The 20607-nt window shown below is 36.6% G+C and overlaps 1 protein-coding gene and 1 non-coding gene across 2 annotated transcripts in view; one reads left to right on the forward strand and one right to left on the reverse strand.

Annotated features, from left to right (window-relative positions):
* Nucleotides 1–20607, reverse strand: part of Arhgap15 (Rho GTPase activating protein 15) — a 598323-nt gene that overhangs the window by 281139 nt on the left and 296577 nt on the right. The window contains exon 8 of the mRNA XM_057755169.1: nucleotides 19721–19844. Coding sequence (XP_057611152.1) covers nucleotides 19721–19844 — 124 coding nt within the window. The remainder of the gene's footprint in view (nucleotides 1–19720; nucleotides 19845–20607) is intronic.
* On the forward strand, nucleotides 5399–5528 carry LOC130865003 (small nucleolar RNA SNORA40). The gene has a single exon (XR_009056047.1). It is a non-coding gene; the product is annotated as a small nucleolar RNA SNORA40 (small nucleolar RNA).

The raw sequence follows: 20607 nt of genomic DNA on the forward strand, positions 1-20607 counted from the left end.
ACATAATAATGAACAAAACTAAAAGGCAAAAGAAAAGAAATAAATGTAGAACGCCTAAAATCAGAGTGCATTACGAGGTAAACTCTTTATTCCAGATCCTAAAACTTGCTGTCTGAATTCCCTTTTCTGAAAATAAGAATGAATTTGATATAATGTTTGAATAATAGAATGAAGATATATTCTGTGTATTTCAAAATATTCACAGTACATATGCTGTTTACATTTTATTTAGCATTGGTAATATATAAAACTTGATCAAAATTGTTTTCCATGTAGGAAGAAAATTCTTTTACTTTATGGAAGTGTATTTTGCCATATCACTTTTCTTTTTTGTATCATATTGTTTCCAAATTTATTTTAATGTGTTAAGACAATGGAAAAATTCAAAAATATTTAATTTGTGATAATCTTAAACATTTTCTGCTTTCTTTAATTAAATTGCCACTGTATTTGCTATATTTCTGCCACCTTTTCTTTAAAAATATGCAGGCTAACCAGTTGTGGTTTTCTGTAATGGTCTCTGTCTCCCACAAAAAGAATCTTCTTTGATGAGGGGTGAGAGCCACACTAATCTACAGTATGATAATATGTATTTAAACACAATTTGAGATTATATTGCTTTGGCAGAAGTGGTGGTAGTGGGGATTTCTCTAGATCCTATAGCCTAACTAGCACTGTATTTATCTAGGCTTCTGCTTCAAACAAGAATTTCATCCTGGGGAAAGGTAGGGAGGGGAGCAGAGAAAAATGTAGGGCTCAATAAACATAATAATAATAATAATTAATAATAAAGAATTCTGTCCTGTTGAGTGCACCTAAAGTCTAGGGAGATAGCTGTTGCTTATCACCAGGATATGAGTGCCACTGTTGCACTTTTGGAGGTAGCCTTACCATGCTAACCATTGTTGTGGCTTATAGGTGTCATAGCTGCGGAGGACTATTGATGGCTTTTCTCCTTCGGCAGCTTTCACATCTTCCACTACGAAAGCTAGTCCTCAGGATGTTGACTTGTGGAAGGCAGACCCAGATGGTCTCAGGAGTGCATAGTGTCTTCAGTAACAATGCAGAGAACAACTGACAGTGGGGAACCAATATCAAATTTATGTACCTACACACAACAGTGTCTCAAAGGCTCAGAGTACACCAAACATCACGGAAGAGGAAGGTGAATAATTGTAAGAGTCAGAGACCCAGGAACTCTGCAAGACAGGGAAGCCGTACCAATAAAAATCTCAACAATAAGTTTGCTAAACAGTGACAGCAGCTGTTGACATGCCAATGTGAGTAAGAGAAATCGCATGGGTCTATACCTATATGAAGAGTGGCAATTAATGACTACAGAGAGAGGGAGAATCAGTCTTCTCCAGCGATGACCCCCTTAATCGGTTATCCAATACTAAGTAATTAGCCTTCAAAATGTGTACACAGCAAGCAACACTAAGTAGACACTAGCAGAATGCTAGTCAGGGGCCCTACCTAGTCAAGTAATTCTAATTTATGGTTGATTTAAATATTGGATTCATATATTATTATCTGCATAGCTTTCCAAATATTACAAAGTAATGGTATCTGTGTGTGATTCTACCCTGATTTACTATGCACTTAGCGCAGCTGTGAAAAACCCAAGACTAGTTCCCTTCTTGACAATCCCTAAAAGCACCAGTTGTCTTCTGTACTTCAGACTGAAGAGTAGGTATCAATTACTAGCAAATAAGAGTCCTTGAGCTTCCCAGTGACAGTGATTACATAGGAAGCCTACTGAGCATTCTTTCCACCTTACTTTGAAAAGATCAATTTGCTTCCCTTTCTTTATTTACCTCTCATCAAAATGCTAATAAACAATTCCCTTTCGGTTAAATTCCCACAGTTTCATTGAACTGTGTAACTCTATATTTTATTTCTGAAGCCTTGCACCCAAAATATGGTAATCCAAGTTACATAATTATGCTAGTAAGCCAGGTTTTCTGCTCGCCCATAAAACATGGCTTCTGCAAAGGAGAATCCATTCTATCAGATTCGTCTTGAAGAGCTTTGACCTACAACAAAGAATGTGATCCCTGACTTCACTGTCTTTTTTCCTGATTGGCTAAATTTGTTTTAACTTAGTATACTAACATGATTTATTTATGTAAAAATATGTCATGAATTGGGAATCAAGACTTTGTAGATGGAAAATGAATGCAGGTAGACATATAACATATATCAAGAAGTTTATCCCTTAGTAAGGCACTCAATAAACTTTGCCTCCAAAATCCCAAAGTCATTTTTGAAAATATGGTGATTTATGGATATTTTAATCATTTATATTTATGATAGCCTTTTCCTAACCAAATTATGAGTATTTTTCAAAATAGTATAGGAGAATACATCATACTTGTATTAATGCTATTATTAACATTTATTGCATCACACCCTCCTATAAGTTACATAAGCTAATTTGTGCTTCTAAAAACTCTGTGAGGAAGGCACTATTATTTTTGTAGTTTTAAAAAACTACAAAAGAAAGTCTACGTGAGATTGAGAGAGTGAGTCAAAGCTGGGAGGCGCGGTAAACTGCGCACCTCAGCCTCTCCTGCTTGTCAGGAGTACCATGGGACAAGATGGTAGCCCTAGAATGTGAAACTGGATGGCTTGGTTTCAAAATCAGTCTTGATTCCTTGGTGTAACTCTGTGCACATTAGTGACACTTCCGTGTGTTAATAAATAAATAAAAGGGGGTTAATAATCATTCCTCATATAATAATTGAGAGGGCTCTTTTATACTTGGTTTTTCACCTAGAGCTAGTAAGCATTTCAAACTGTTTCTATACAGCGTTTCTTTGCTGTGGAGGACATGATCATTTTGTTCTTACAATACTGTTCACAATGAGACATCGCAGTAATCTACGAATCAGAATCAAAAGATTCTATTCATGTCACCAGTTATTCAATGAAAACGGTTAAGCTTTTCGCAACTTCTATCTTATTGTTCCAGAATTTTCTGACAGCAATCACTTACTACATTTATTATTTATTTATTGTGATTGTCATAAATTATTAGAAGACATGATAAACAATTAGAATTATATCGAATAATTATAGATAGAAACTTTGTGAGGGTTTAAATTATCTCACTTGTGTATTTCTCTCCATCTGTCCCATGATCAAATGACTTCTCTCATTTAGAGTTGCTGAGGCATTGAGAAAAGTAAATCTGGTAGGATCATCATTGTAGACTATTCCTATAAGGGTGCACCTCATCACACAGCACGTTACACATGCATCTTTTACATACTTATCTTTAAACTGTTTATTTGGCACATCAACAGGCAGCTGGTGGAACAAATAGGAAATCGTGGGAAGCACATTCATTTTTAAAGTGTTAATGTGCCCACTCCAAGAGACAGTAATGTGCTTCCATCCGTTAAGATCCCCTTGAATGTTTTGGATTGGAGGACCATAATTTAAATGAAATGCATTATCCAACCTGGAAGGTATTCTACATCCTAAATATTTAATTGATTTCTCCATCAGGGGAAGATGAGCCTACACAATAGGCAGATCCTATCTTTAAGTGTCCGATTAATAGTGTCTCTAATTTAGGGTAATTTAGGAGTTTACAACTTATAAAATGGCTCTGCCTTCCACATTCCTCCCAAAGTACCAAGAGGATTGTGCCTGGATTAATTGCAAACAGCAGACAACCCTCTGCGTATAATGAAAACTCAAGAGTCAGCATCATCAGCCATGCGCCTATAATTTGGGATCTCATCTAAATATTTTTTCACTAGGGGCTTCACTTCCAATGGAAACTCAAGGAGCGGAGAAGGAAAGTTGTAATTGTTGCATCTTCCAATTTAAAAAAGTTTAACAAGTAGAATTCATTCCTGCTGAGTTTTAGTTAGTTGGGTCTTAGCTAACTGAGTGAGGAAGATAAATCAAGCTACTTGCAGATTTTCCTAATGGTGCAAAGTTTGGCACCCTGAGGACTGGGGAAGCATCTATTCCTGCACTTGTAAAGAAGGGAAGTGGAACAGGACTGTCGGTGGCTGTGACTCCGTAAGTGTGATTTATTACATTCTACGCTACTTGGTCATTTCCAGATAAGCACATAAGTGCTAGAAGTTTTTGGATGAAGAAAGAATAAGGGGAAAATCTTAATATTCTCACAAGTACTGGTACCATAGAAATCAGTATTATTTGATGAAATGGTAACATATGAGTTTATAAATGTGAAAATAACATTGAACTGTACCTACATGTGTCTACTTTTGATTTTGTAAAGGCTTGCCTAATTTCACCTGTTTGTAGAGGAAAAGAAATGGTGCCCTGCTGCTGAGCTTCATTTGGGGATTTCAAAAAAAGAAAATAAATAAATAACAAACAAACAAGCAATAGATAAACAAAATAAGATCAGTAGCATATCAGGTATAGAATGTTTAGTATGGAATTATCTTTCATTTCATAATTTCTCCCTGTCTTCTTGAAGAACTACTTTGTAGACAGCTTAATTTTTGTTCAAATATAAATTGGAGTCAATTTTCTGGGGAGAAATAATCGGTAGAGCTCCTGTTCTCCACAACAAAGAAATTACATTTGTAGACATATTCTAGAAATTTAAATCCCCCAGTACTCCTTTGAGGAAGTCCAAGGAGATTTGAAGACTGACGGTTTTGTACTTTGCTATTCCCAGGAGCTCATGCGTGATCATCTTTACTGAGATTTATTCCCATCCCTGCTGAATTAATATGCATTTTAGTTAACTAATCTTGAAACAACAGGAATAAAGTTTATCCAGGTCTTTTATACCTCAGAGAACAAAACAAATACTACAAATCTTTAGAGAGAAAGGATATACAAAAGGGCTTGAGGTGAAGATTTCAAAGCAAATACTCTTTAAACGATGTGCAAATTACCTCAGCGCTTGAGCATGGTTTATGAAAGGGGATTAGCTCACTGGAATAAGAACCAAGTTTAAACTGATGGGTTTCAAAGTCATAGATGAGAAGTAGTTAGAAGACAAGGAAGGAGGAAAGCAACAATAATTTAGGGAAGTGATTTGGTTTAATTTTTCCTCTGAATGGGTTTGCCTTAGATTGTCACAAATTACTATTGCTTACTGCAGTATAAACAGTGTATTGGCGCTTTAATTTTCTATCAAGGTTGGAGTTCAATAAATGAGTAATTATCTGCTTATCATATTAAAAAATTTAACTAGAAACTGTTAAGCAATGAAAACTATTGTAGCTGGAGAGGTCAACTTGTGAAAGGTTTGTGGAGAAATGTTTTCTTTCCAATTCACCAAGTTACCTACAACACCAGCAGAACCCAGACACACCAGACTCCACCATGTTTCCCCAGTGGCAGTTTAAGAGCTTCTTGGAAAACATATGAAAATGATGATTTTGATAACATCACAAGAATTCGTGGGTGTGTTTGTTCAACTAGAGGACAAAGACAGGATTAGAGAGGTACAAAAATAAATCCTCTTTTGCAACCCAGAACTCATTGTTCAGTGTGAGTTTTTAGATAAACAAGAACAAAATACAAGACAGCACAAAAGAGGATGGTGTTGATAATGAAACTTGTCTTGAATATGAGGTTGGAACTAAACATACCTGTAAATTAATGTTCCAGTGGAGCCCTGGCATTTCCCACAACAGGTTAGGATTCTGAATGTGTTAGGGATAGACCTGAGCAGGACTCTACAGAGATGTGGGGTGTCATCAGGTGAAAGGCCTATCTTAAAGCGGTTCCCAAAGTAAATTGTTTGAAGAAATTTCCAGAAATCCTTTGGCAGAGAACTTTAAAGATGTCATGACTGTGTTTCTTTAACTCAAGGAGAGATAGGGGAACAAACAGCTGATAGTGCAACTATAGTAAACATCTTTCTCTGAGAAAGGGCTATTTTCAGAAATCTTGAACTCCATTGACCTGGATAGAATAGCAAATGAACCCTTCAAATAAATAATTTAAATAAAAATTTTATTGACTTTACAATAAAAAAGATTATTACAAGAGTTCATTTCTTAAAATACCTTAATGACCTACCATTATGGATAGTAAAGGAATGTCTAATGTTTCCACTCCTGTGTGATTACTATCTAATGCTTCTTCACTAACTTGCTGGACTTTGCCCAGTGAAAATGAGTTAAACAAAATTCTTTAGGTTCTCAGCCAAATCTTTCCATGGAAATCAGCTACGCTCAATTTAAAAATAAGGCTCTGGATAGCAACAACAAATTCAGGCACTTACTAGAAAAAAAACAACGCTAAATATTCCTATGTAAGCTGTCCTGAAGTATGATGCTAAATAAATGAAGATATCCAAACACTCCAGCCTGTCTTCTTACTGTGCAATGACATTTTATGTGACTTAATATTTACAAAAAACTTCTTAGTGAAATTCATTAAGAACACATTTATATTTGTCTATTTTGTTCTTTAATTCTTAGATTTACCCAGATTAGGTTGTAGGGATATTTCATTTGTATTTTAATAAATAAAGCTTGCCTGAAGATCTGAGAGTAAATCAGCCCCACTGGTCAGCCTTACAGACCAGGCAGTGGTGACACACACCTTTAATCCCAGTAGCCACACTAGTTTGCCATAGAAATTGGGAGGTAGTAGTGCATGTCTTTAATTCTAGCACTAGAGAGGAATATAAGACAGGAGGAGACAGCTCTCACACACAGTCTTATTTTGAGATTCTAGGAGGTAGGATCCCCATTTCGAACTGAGGTAGATGTGAGAGCCAATGGCTGGCTGTTTCGTTTTTCTGACCTTCAGATTGGCCTTATTTATTAAAATACAAGTGAAATAGCACTACACGAGGTGATGTTTTATCTCTGAAATAGTCACCATCAGTTTTTCCTAGAGATGAAGTCATTCGCTACTAGAAGGCTTATACAGGCCTCACTCTAAGTTTGCTCACTCTGTTTATGGGAACTCAAATGTGAGTCTATTTTTGTTTTCCTTGCACCTTTTCCAAACAACTTAACTTAAGTATAGCTTGTTGAGCCTTGGTTGTTTTGGCAGGCATCACTGAAATGCTAATAAGCTAGTTCTAGGTAGTAATACAGCAGCTGAGCTGTGAGTCATCCAGATTAAGATATCCAACCTGAAAGGTTGATGGGAAGTGAATTACAGTACTCAAGAACAATGCAAAAATTAAGTAACCTACGGAATCAAATATCATTATTCTTGCCCTTGGAGAAGTGGATGACTTCCAGAGGATGCATGTGGAAACCAACATTCTCTGAACAGGATTTGTGTGAAAAATGAAAGATAAACAGCATTTCGGATCCATTCGGCATGTGGAATTAGTGGAATTCCTGGAAATTGGTGGACTATCTCACGGACTTGCTTATGAACGGTTTATTATTTGTTGATTTTGAGGAATTTACTTTAATTTTAGAATTGCTTTTGTGTTATTGTGGATATAGTGATAGCTATAGTGCAGGCAAATGTGCACAGAAAGAGGAGCTCTTGACTCTGTCGAAATTTATGTGATATCACAAATTAGAAGGGAGTGATGAGACAAAATGAATATTTACCATCTCAAACCATGCATTGTCAGGAAATGGCCAACTCAACAGTCCTGTGCAGGCTAGATTAGACAGGCTCCAAAGTGCTCTGACTCTGGCCTGTTGCAAACTGATTTAGGGAGTCAGTTTTGTGTGATGTGGTAAGTATTTATCAAACTTTACTATGTCTATAACTTACCTATTAAAATGCAATCTCCTGGGGCTGGTAATTACTGAGTTTGTGGCTTTTCCAGTAAAGTTTAGTTCATGGCACCCACTTCAGGTGACTCACAACTACCTGGAAATTCATTTTCAGGAGCTCTAATGTCTTGTCTGGCTTTCTTGGGTACCCACAGACATATGCAACACACATAAATAAACCATAAAATAATGATTTGTTAAGAAATGTCATCTCTGCTCAGTGAGTTTGGGTTGGGTCTTGGGAATCCAGTCTTTCCTATGAACAAAGCTCCAGCTGATAAGATTGTCATTGGTCCCTTGGCCGCATTTTGTGTATCAAGACTATAGACTATATAGACTCTGAAAGCCAGTGGTTAGAGACAGACTCTGCTTAACTTTCCATCTTATATTTTTGAAGACACAGAAGAAATAGAATTTTTGGAACTGTCAAGAATCCTTCCAATATGTTTCAGGAAAACCTGCCACCTCAGAAATCTTTGGAGTCTGTCTCTGTTCCCACTGCTAGCTTGGGCCTGCAGCATCTGTTACTTGGTCTGCTGCAGTATTTTCTTACCTCTGATCTTTCATTGTTTTCTCTCATCTGTAGAAATGGTTACTTTATAAAACCAGACCTGTTCGGTACTTCTGCCCACAATGTAGCACTTTATTAATATTGCTTTCGGTACAAGGATGTCAATGTAAGCCCTTGGCCAAATAGTTCATTCTTGCTTACTAACCAGACTTACAGTTGTTGTTTCCCCAATATTTATACACTGTAGGTTCAGACATCTCTAAAATCCGCCTGCATTCTCAGGCTCTCTGATTTCTATTTTAATATGTATTCGTATTATTTCCCTATTATTCTCTCTTCTGCATTTGGAAGACTCCCACAGCCTCACAGCAGCAGCAAATCTGAGGGCCCTTTGCTTCCCGTACTCTGACAACCTTCTTCTATGTGCTACTTTTGTGTACAGGATCACTTTCAAGTGTTTGTTCTCTGAATACAAACATATTTTTTTGGGGGGGAGTGACTTCCAGAAGGACCCATTGTACTTCACCCTTCAAGGAGGGCCCTATCCTTCAACCTTTTCCTTTACTATGTGAACATCAAATTGTTGCTTTCTTTGGGACTCTCCCCTCATTTGCTCAGTAATTTTCTTATTCACTTTGTTTTTAACTCAAATATGCCAATGCTCCAGACTGCATTCTCAAAAACCAGGATGCAGAGAGGTAAGCTTCAGAAGGTCATCATCTCCTATTTCCCTCTGGCACTCAGACCTAGTGGGATCAGGGTGATTCTGGTTTAAGTAAATGATCAATGCTATGGTCAGCTAGGTTATCTCACCCAGATAGAATGGTATCTTGGATACAGGGCACAAGGTGGGTGTCCAGGTATGTTTGATAGTTGGTCAACAGAATTGTCTTTCTTGAAATAAGACATTTAGAGACTTTCATGTAACTCCTTATAAGATAATTTTTAAAGTCCATGTATTTGAAGGACATTATTCCCTATGGCACACCAAATCCCTTAAGGAAACAGAAAATAATAAATAAAAGTATATGTGATATTCCAGGTTAACTGACTAATAGAAGTATGTTAAAAATGAAATCTTTGAGAGATTATGCATTTGCTTATTCTGCACTTATTTTATAGCAAAATGTATAGGGAGACAACTAATACTAAAGACATTTCAAAAAAATCACATGGAAACCTACCACTGTAGAAGCTTCCTAAAATATATACACAGACATTATGAAAAGATTTGAAGTGGAATTACCCTGTCACAAGACAACAATGCTTCTACTAGACACGAGAGGATAACAAATGCAAAACACAGTGCCTCTTTTGGAGTTGTTGGCAAGAAGGCTCCAAAGACCCTCCAGACAGGCTATTGCCAAACTCGACTGTCAGACCCTATTGCTGAAGAAACCACACACATGAAGAAACCGAGTTGGCACTGAGCTGGAAGCTGTAGAACCACTGGATAGCCTTCAGAGCACTGAAGGATGTTATGGACATTCCCAGAGGAAACACAGAATCATTAACCTTAACCAGCTGTGAATTCTACAGCAATGGCTGGCCTTGCAAGACATGCCCAGTTATGCATAATAGTGGCATGAACATCATGAGAGTAACCAACCACATTCTTGCAGGAGTTAAGGCCCCCTCCATAGGTTGAAACACAAACCTGGAATCCTTATCAGGATGAAGAAAGTTTTTACATAGCTTATGCACCCCAGCGGGAGGATTTACAGTTATTACTCTGTTAAATGGATGTAACACTAAAATGACGTAAGGTTTTATCATTATTTCCCATTGATGGGTGTATCTGTCAACCATCATTGGTAAAGCTGCTTTGTGACATATAGAAAATTAACACAGGGACTGGTCAAGGTGCACAGAGTAAAAGACTCTAGAATACTTAACCCTAAACTTAGTATCTATATTAAACAACCTCCCTGAATTCTTCTGGACAATGGTGGAGGAGGAAGAACAAAGAGTGTAAGAGCTAGAGGTGGTGGTTGACCAAAGTAAAGCCCATGATACCATAAATTCAAGAATATATGGGAATGAATCAATATACACTGTATGAAATTATTTAAGAACTAATAAAGATGGGTTAAATAAGTTCATTTTTGTTTATTGCTCTAAATGTAGAAACTGATAAATATATAATAGACAAAATTGGGAATACTTTACTTGAAAATTCACTCATAGTAATTATTATATCAAGTATTTATATGACAACATAAAATTTACAAATACCTTATATATACTTAAACTCTGATTTTTACATTACTCTTACATTTAGTACATATATTTCCATTAAATTCAAATTTTCCTTTGTGTTATTTAATAATTACATTGAAATATCTGTTATAGTTAAATAACAGATCAATTTTAGGATATTTAAAAGAATGTATGTAAATCACATAGCTGTGTATCTTGGATTAAGAATGACACTCAAGGGCTGGAGAGATGGCTCAGAGGTTAAGAGCACTGGTTGCTCTTCCAGAGGTCCTGAGTTCAATTCCCAGCAACCACATGGTGGCTCACAACCATCTGTACTGAGATCTGGCTCCCTCCTCTGGCATGCGGGCATACATCAAGACAGAATGTTGTATACATAATAAAATAAATAAATCTTTAAAAAAAAGAATGACACTCAAGTACATAAAGTTGAAAAGCCAGTGTATTAACATCTGTCCCAGTTAGCCTGAATCGTCAATTTGACACACCCTAGAGTCATTCGAGAAGGGAGTCTTAATCGAAATGCTAACCAGATCAGACTGATCTATAGGCAAGTCTGTTAGCGTCTTTATTGTTAATTGATGGAGATACTAGCCCATGTTATGTGCTGGGCAGTTTATCTTCGAATGTATAAGAAAGCTAGCTAAGCATAAGCCGAGGGAGAACTAGCTAAGAGTGTTACTCCATAGTTTCTGTTGCAAGTTCCTGCTTGAGTCCCTGTTCTGACTTCCTTCAAGGATGGACTATGACCTGGAAATGTAAGTCAAATAAACCCCTTTCTCACCTACAAAACCAAATCAAATCAAAGATACTCAAACTTTTCACTCTTCCACACCCTTACTTCTTATATAATTCCACCCAGTTTTAAAGAGTGTGATAAGGGACAGAATTTCTGTAACTCTTGTTTTAAGTTGAGTTTCTATGAACAGATGAGAGAATTATCTTCATAGATAATTTCAAAAATTATCAAAACTTTAACTTTCCTACATTAAAAACACCATTTTATTTTGTAGACTCAAATATAATGTTAAAAAATTAAAATCAGTGTCCATAAGAAAAGCATCAAGAATGGGTATGAATCACCACAATTCTTTAAAACACAACGGAATATTAAAATAGAACACTGGGAGATGGTGACCTGAGCTCAGACGTATGAGATGTTATCTCACTATGCGTATGTGTGGGGTAGTAGGCTTAAGATGATGTCAACAGGCTGAACTGTGGATCCAGGTCTTTAGCTCATTTCTCTGGAAAAGAATTTGAGGGACACAGATTGGGGGGGGGACCCTTGAGAAGAAGGTGCAGGCAGACAATGAAGAACTGTTTATAGTGGTCTAGTGGAATTGTGTCTGTCCATTATGCTAGCTTGAGTAGAAATATTGAAAAGCAATATAGGAAGTAGATAGAGGAGGAGCAGAAGCAAGAGAAACTGCTTTGACTCTTTGAGCTCAGTTTTGGACTTTGGAAAACACTATGTCTGAAAGAAGGATGCTTTTGTTTCTTTTCCTTCCTTGTTTTCTAAAAGTGACCTTGAACCTAATATGTAACAGAGAATGGCCTTGAACTTCTGATCCTCTAGCATGGACCTCCTGAGTGCTAAGATTATAAGTGTGTGCCACCGTGATTATTTCCCACAGGAAAATTTTATTCTTACATTTTCTTATAGTCATGTCGTCTCATATTTTGTCTCCAGTTTGAAGCCAATTAGTTTTTCAGCAAGAGTTAAAGAATGGGGATGTTGCCTTTAGTTATTACTTAAGCAATCAAAATATCCATAAACCATTTCTCTAAGAAAAGAAATAAGCTTGATGCTATAGGTCACTTTTAAAAAAATAAATTTCAAGAGGTATATCTGTTATTTTTAGATTTATTTCATATTGTCTTATAGAAGTTGTATCTGATTTTCCTTAAAGGATGGGGGATATACTATGAGTAACAAAAAAACAAACTGTCTTCCTAAGAACACACTGAAGACTCAATGCTTACAATGAGTACTTCTCCAAATATGTCAGGGAACCCATTCTGACATCCAACAAAATACCTTAAAAAGAACGTTACATTCTTTTAGGCTTTTGAGGAATTATAGTACAAGTTTCTGTGGTCTATAAACAAAGGGAGTGGGTGGACCACATGAATCTTGAGTATAGAAAGAGTAAGTGATCTTTTGCATCTAAAACAGTGTTTTCTCAACACAGAAAGCTGAGAATGTAAAAAAAGTTTCAAATATCATGCTTAGAAATGGCACTTAAAATTTAGTTGACAGTAATGAACGATTACCCTATGTTTAACTTCATAACAAAAGATTAACATGTACCTATTCTCTGTCATGGAGTAGAAAGGATAAAACTTTTAGCGAAGTTCAAAGAATATTATTTTCTTTTGTTTATAATCACAACAGTGTACTAGCGGTTATGAAATAATGCTGGAGAGTAGGGAAAATAGCCCTCTGAATTTGGCCTATTATTGAAAGAAAGTCACCCCTTGACCTAATGAAATCAGAAATTGATTAACTGCGGTTCATCTAAGGAGAAATATGGTCACAGTGTTACTGCCAGGGTCAGGAGGAAGATGGGGTGATCTGGTGATGGAGCACTCAAAGGCTTACACGGACAGGAGAATAGCTCATGCTTCAAGATGCATGGCCATGGATGCCCAACGGGCAGAGGGTAAGATCAGCCCTCAGATGTTAAAGAAGAGATTCATCAGAGCTTGCTTTGCCCAGCTCATAACTAATTCCTCGTATCTAATGATTCATAGGGAACTAAATGTTTTGAGGAAATTACAATCTATGGGTTCTACAAAAGTTGAGATTGCTGCTAGCTATCATGAAAACACAAAGTAGAAGAGATAGTCAAGGTTACACAGATACCTGGCATAGTTCTGAAACTTCGTGAATAACAGTGTTTGGACAAACGCATTACATGTCTGCTTAGCAAGTATGTATATAATCTTTAATGTTTTCCTTTTCTGAATTTAAACACTAGCCTCAATAGCATTTTAATGTACATGTTTTAAGTCATCTGAAATATGTTCAACAAAGAGCGAGCCCCTTAATCCCTGGAAAATGATCAATGAACAGATAGTCTTTAAATAACTAAAATCATTCATTTTAAAAATATTTTTATTCAATAGTTTTCCTCAAGTGGTATTAAATAAAATTGTTGCCAGGAGAAACATTCTTTTTTTTTTTTTGGTGTCAGGGGGAAGAAGTAAGGTGAATGACCATAGTACTGAATAAAGAAGCTTTATCCTTTCAACTTTTCAATGTAATGATAACTCACAGTAATCTATGCAAATATTATGAGGGTTTTTTTTGGTAAGATTTTTATTTTTCTTCTTAACTATATTTGATTTATCTCTGAAAGTTTAACATTGTTTTTTCTTTCTTAGCAGATGGCTTATTCATCTTATTATTTGTAAGCACTGGCAGGGTTATGTGGTTTCATATAAAATTCATAATAAGAAAACCTTTGCAATATGTATTTTTATGAGTCTCCAGGACAGGCTTCTCAGTGTGTATCTCAAACAACTGCTAATTACATGTTTATCTGAGAAAATAGTATGAATTTTCAATTTGGGTTAATAACAAATATATTACAAGGTTTCTTAATTATATACTTACTAGGAAGGCCATAAGGGTCATAAGGATAAAAAATACTGGTTTGGGGGAAGAGTTGGAAAGTAGTGGGTTATCAAGATTGTTTTCCAAAGGTCTTAATATTAATCATAAAGAAAATTAGATCTTTCTTTAAAAGTATTCATATTGCAGTTTAAACATGTGGATATTCTTTTACTGAATTATAGAAATGCCTAATATCTAACTTTCCAGTTTTTAGTTGAGAAACATTAAAATGCAAACGGAAAAGATGAAAAAGATAGCATCTAATAAACTGTGTATTTGCCACCTAGACCCAGTAAGTTAGTTGTTGGGACAATACCAGACTTATTCTATCTATAGCTTGTCTTGCTGAAGACTCGTTTCCTGACATGCTACTAAATCTTCCTTTCCAGGCTTTGACTTCTCTGTACCGTACTCTTCATCCTGGTTTAGCTGTGCTACACTTTCCTGCAGCTTCTGTGGTGTGCAGGGTTCATGATTTCTAGGTAGAACCATTCTGAAATCCTCCTTGCTTCTTGTAATTTTTGTAGGTCTGAGAGAGTAGAAAGAAAGCTGGATGATAATAGTGCAACTGAAAAGTCCCAGTTCTCAGGGCCAGGGGTTGGGCTAGCTCAGAATGAACTGCTCCTTAAAAATACCACTGTAAATGACTTCAGAGAGTCCAAGGTGATTTGCTCCCTACATATGATTTCCTAAAGTAAATTGGGTCAAGATCTAGGCTACCATTTTACAATGACACCATACTGTTGCTGGCGAGAAATACGATTATTTAGATTATCACAAAATATCACTGCTTTTTTATTAAACTTATTTCACTCAGCCTGATAATGATTATTCTACAGCACAATAAAGGTTTTCGGATTTTTAATTTTCAGCATTGTATTAATATCTCATTCATCTCTAGTCTGTCTTCATTTCTATAACCTCATTATGGTATATGAACCATTATTAAGGTATGTGAAACTGAGAAAGCTACATGAATACTTTTAGATTTTGCCCAAGCATATTTTTATCTTATTAAAAAAAATTAAAAGAGAAATGCATTTCCTTGTAGTACTTTACCATGTGACTTTTAAAACTTACGTTAATTTTTGAGTTCATACATTTATAAGGTTGAAAGTGTTTTATATAAAGTTTGTCCTTCACACTTGTAGATTTTAGAGTTTGGCAATCTTACAGGCATGAGATAGATTACAACAGAAGGACCACATTTTCTATCTGTTTGTTTGTCTGTCTGTCTTTATTTGAAAGCAAAGACAGTGAATGCAAGAATTTTGTGTACATTTTAGTGGTATTTGCTAAGAAACAACATTCATATTCCATGACTGTGAATACGGGAATAAATCAGAGCTTTGTCTGAAGTACTTGCTGGATGCTGAAGCTTTCCATTAACCAGGACTTCTTAATGACATGCTCTTCTGGGCATTAAATAATCAAGGGCATCTCTTGGCTCCATTCTACTGGGTCCTGACGTGCTGCTCCCAAGAATGCCCTGGCTGCCATTTTCACCTGGGGAGGTGCCAGGGGAAGGACCAGCTGCTCATATTTAGACGTTTGCAGCTATGACTCCCATATCCAATTCTGGCTCCTCTCCTGTATTTCCTGTACCCTCAGGGAGAAGGATGCAGAGTGTGTGTGCCCTGCTCCAGCCTTCCATCAGACACCACCCTTGGCTCATACCCGTCTTGGTGCCATCTGCTTGGAGACATGGAGGATAATAAAAGAGGCTCCCATTTATTGAGTGCCTGCTGTGAACTAAGTATTTACATCTCCAATTTCAAATTTTCACATGATCCTAGAAGGATGTTATCAGACCCATTTTTATAGTTCTGGAAAGGAACACTTGGAAAAGTTAAAAAAGCTCTCCCAAGTAATATGATGCCATGATTATATTTGGGCCTTTCCTCTTTTTCATCAGTGGGAGAGACTCTCTCTCTCCTTGGAGAAATCTGTGAGCACTGTGTCTGATTGACTCTTCACTTTCCATAGCAGCCTTCCCTAGAGAGCTGATCTCCTGCTCTCATCCCAGGCTGCTGTCCTGAATTTCTCACAGTGATTTGGCCCTCTCGTTGAATTTTCTGGCTTCTTGTCTGTTAGACTCAACTGATATCTTAAAATATCTGATTAGTTCTTGATAGTGTTGGCAGGTTGGAATCATATTTTTTTAAAGGAAAGTATATTTTAACTCAACTTTCTGATTTCACTCATTGGGAGAACATATTTTTCCCATGTTAATCGGAAAAACTGGACAAAGAAATGACCACCTGTTAGCTGCAAATGATGTTCACATGCCTTTTTAAAAAAGTAATTTTGGCTTTTTCTGCTTACAATCTTGGCGACAAAACTCATGGGAACATCAAGGACACAGGAAGCCAAAGGCAGCAAACAGACAATAGAGTTTGTGCTTGGACTACTAATAAGGGTGAAATCACTGTCAATGTGACTCCACATAATTATCGAACCTCCAGACAGTGACTTAAAACAGAATGTATGATTTAAGAAACCTAAACTTTGGGTATTCAGATATAAGACCTAGTTCAGAAGGGTTTCACACATGGGAGCTCCCACTTGAAGTTTTAAAAAAAGTCCAAATAGAAAACATGCGTCAATGATTTCAAACCCGTGGTCTAATTTAGGATGTTGCAGATAGGTCAATCACTATGCCTTTCAAATGAAAATAAATACACGCATAAGATAAGATATAACTTAGTTTAAACAGTGATTTGCTGCGTCCTACCTTGAAAGAAGTCTTACAACTCTATAGAGCCAAGAAGACACAGGCAAGAAATAGTTTTGAAAGTTGTGATTAGCATTAAAGACTAAATGGACTTTTTATTTTAATGGTAAAATTCATCTATGAGTGCTGGCATCTTGGTTTAAGTTAGCTGACTTGTATAGATTTCATTTTTACTTTTTAGCAAAGTCTACCCAAGGGCAAGTTCGAAACAGATTAATGTTTATTTGTTCACTTAACTACAGAGTGCAGTTAAAAGAGCAGGTTGTAAAAGCAGATTGCCTGAGTTTGACATGTGTCTCTTAACTGTCTTACTCACATTACCATCATTCTAGGTGTCTTGGCTAACACATTTAAAATATAGGGTTAAAAAAGGTAACCGTTTCTTAGGATTGATGAGTTGGTATAAGATAAGCACTTGGCACAGCATTAGGGGTCCAGTACATATAAAATTTGTGTGAGAGGTCCTTCTGTCTATGTGTTGCTTTTATTGGTTAATGAACAAAGAACTGCTTTGAGCCTATGGCAAGGGCAGAACAGAACTAGGTGGAGGGGGGGAGCTAGGCTATATGCTGGGAGAAAGAGAGTGGAGTCAGACAGATGCCATGGAGCCGCTGCCAGAGTCAGACATGCAGAATCTTTGCTGGTAAGCCACTGCCACGTGGTGATACATGGATTAATGGAGATGGGTTAAATTAATATGTAAGCGTTAGCCAATAAGAAGCTAGAGCTAATGGGCCAGGCAGTGATTTAAATAATCTGCTCTCTGTGTGATTATTTCCAGTCTAAGCTAACCAGGCAGCTGAGACAAACTAGGGCCTCATTGCAACACAAAATAGTGTCTTATATTAGTGCTGTTTTAATTTAAAAGTCATTGTATAATTAAGGAGATTTTGATTTGAATAAATACCTGCCTTCTTCCCATCTTTTGACAAGAATGACTTTGCTCTCATACTGAATAAATGTTTGTCTTTCCCAATGGGGAGAAAATACAAAGAAGGACTGAAGATTTTTTCCATAGAATTTCTTTTCTAAGAATCATTCTAAAACTTTTAATATAATTACCATTTAATACAGGCTATATCAGCCTCAGTTTCTCAAACATGCTGTTGCAAATGTTTTTCCCCCACTGCTTCAGGGTTTAGAGACAAGTCAAGTTCTCTTCCACAGCTGTAATTAAATCTCAGCTTTCAGATCTGCTAATCACTGCATCACAGACCCTTGTGTGTTTACTACAAAATACTTACGTAATTAACATTAAACATATACTTACAACTGAATTCTAATTCTGTAATCTTACCTTATACCTTATCCCATGGGAAATGAAGGGGGAAAACTCAAGAATTAAAGGAAAACATTATGTAAATGAAATGGACTCTAAATAAAATCTTTTAAAAGACATTCCTGAGTCTCTACCCATTCTCTGTGTACTCTGTAGGCGTAGGAGTGAGAACCTTCTTTGATGGAGGAGTTACTTTTGTTTAATAAAGAAACTGCCTTGGCCCATTTATAGGCCAGCCCTTAGGTGGGTGGAGTAAACAGACAGAATGCTGGGAGAAAGAAGCTGAGTCAGGAGTCGCCATGATTCTCTCACTCCAGACAGACGCAGGTTAAGATCTTTCCTGGTAAGCCAGCTCGTGGTGCTACACAGAATATTAGAAATGGGTTAGATCAATATGTAAGAGCTAGTCAATAAGAGGCTGGAGCTAATGGGCCAAGCAGTGTTTAAAAGAATAGTTTCCGTGTAATTATTTCGGGGCATATGCTAGCTATGTGGGCGGTCGGGTGCTGGGGACGCAGCTCTGCCGCTCTTATTACAACACTTCTTCAACTGTCGCATCACACAAACTGCTAGCTCAATCAGTCTTGGGTGTCTGTAGCAAACTATGGTATAGGCCTTCAACAGTGCGTTCCTTTCAAAAAGGAATCTCTACTCAACTTCTCCTATAACTTCGAAAACTGTGGATCCTAATAATTCAGCTTTGAAAGACATGTTGCCACACATACACATACTTTCCTAATGACATATATATGTAAAAGCAAATATAATCATCTACCGCACATTTGTGTTTGCACTACATGTATTGGAAGTTCAGCTTACTGACTTGTTTTTAAGTTTCAAAAGCTAGGGTCTAACTACATACACCTTCAGACAGAGAAAAATGGCTAACAGTAGATAGACAGAAGGTTCATGGAAGATGTTATAGTTTTCTAAGACTGAGAAACTGGTTTCTCTAATATGAAATATATCTTCATGTGCTTTTAGAAGTCTAGGACTCAATTTTACTCAGTGAGATACATGTAGCAGGTTTTAATAATCTCCTTTTGTTGAGAAAGAAACAGAATGCCTAAAAAAATTTAGATTTTGCAGACCATAATGTAAATGGCATAAGTTGTTCTCACTTCAGATTCAATTGTTTTGGAAATAGAACTTCCGAATATATGTAACTTCAATAACCATTCAGATGTCACATTTCCTGTCAACTCTGGGACACACATTTTACATCTTCCTGGTATTCTGGAAGTGTGGATTGTTGCATAGGCTGCTGGCTTAGTTGGGCCAACTATGGTGGTCACTTGTGTCTTTTAATGTATGAAAATCAAATGGTCAGCATGCCAGATGCTTGACATTTCCCACTCTCAAAATCAATCACCGATCTGAACTCCATGGCTATTACTCAGAGATTCAGAGGTTTGCTGTAAGCAGAGACCATGACCTTGGAACAATTATTTTCTCAAAAGACATTACCAACAACGATGTGAGCAGAATGCCCAGACTGCCCTCCAGCGCATGAATCCCTAGGTAGAAAATGGTTGCGAACCTTGCAAAGTAGTCTGGCTTTGGCTTAAATCTCATTTTAATGCATTTATATTTCATAAGTACGGCATTTAGACAGAGGTAAAATGAACAAGTCAAAGAAAACACTCACTGAAAGACTTCCTGTTCTCTGGTTTCTGTTCTTTTCTGTCACCGTGGCAGTGACTCAGCAGTTCAGTACTTGAGGATCTCTGGAGATTGAACAACTCCAGGGACTGGCAACTCGGATTCTTCGGCTGGAAATAACAAGCAATACCTTGAATACTTTTACTAGGAAGAAAGCATTCACCAAACTGTTTCGTGTTTTGTCTTGATGCTACGTGTAACCAGACTTTGGAATACGTTAATTATTTTTGTGATATAGCCTCTATCTAAGCACAATGCTTAGACTGATTCATACACCAAAACAGTGTTCACTAAATGCCATGAATTATTCAAAGAACTCCACATTGCAACTCAGTTACTCCTCTCAGGCATTCAGCAGGGCTGTCACATACTGAGGAAACAGACAGAAGGAAAAGAACCCACCTTTTCCAAACCATGCAGCTAGTAAATAGGATCTGCCTTCAAATTCAGAAATTTTGGACTTATACTTCATATTTAAAGTTAATAATCTGTGTGTTTGCTCTCTTTTTATGGAGATTCTGTTGATGCTATGGAAAGACTTTTAATTTGTAGAGTTTGATCTTAAAAGGATATAATGAAAGATTTTGAATATATTCTCCTATTTTATAAGCTATTAAAAGCTCTCAAAAACATTTTCCAAATAATTTTATAAATAATAGTGAGTTAAAATTAAGTTAGTAAGAAACAGTTTTAAATAATTTAGGTCTTTAAAATGTATACTCTGAGTGTGTCATTTAAGTCAACTTCCTGAAGTTCTAGGTGTCTAACATTCTTGAGAAGAACATTCTAGCTTAGCTGGGAAATAATAAAAACAAGCATAAATGATTTTTATCTGTGGTATTATAACAGTAAGTACAGTCATAAATGCATAGA

Source organism: Chionomys nivalis, chromosome 22 (assembly GCF_950005125.1).
Source record: "Chionomys nivalis chromosome 22, mChiNiv1.1, whole genome shotgun sequence".
Lineage (NCBI taxonomy): Eukaryota > Metazoa > Chordata > Mammalia > Rodentia > Cricetidae > Chionomys > Chionomys nivalis.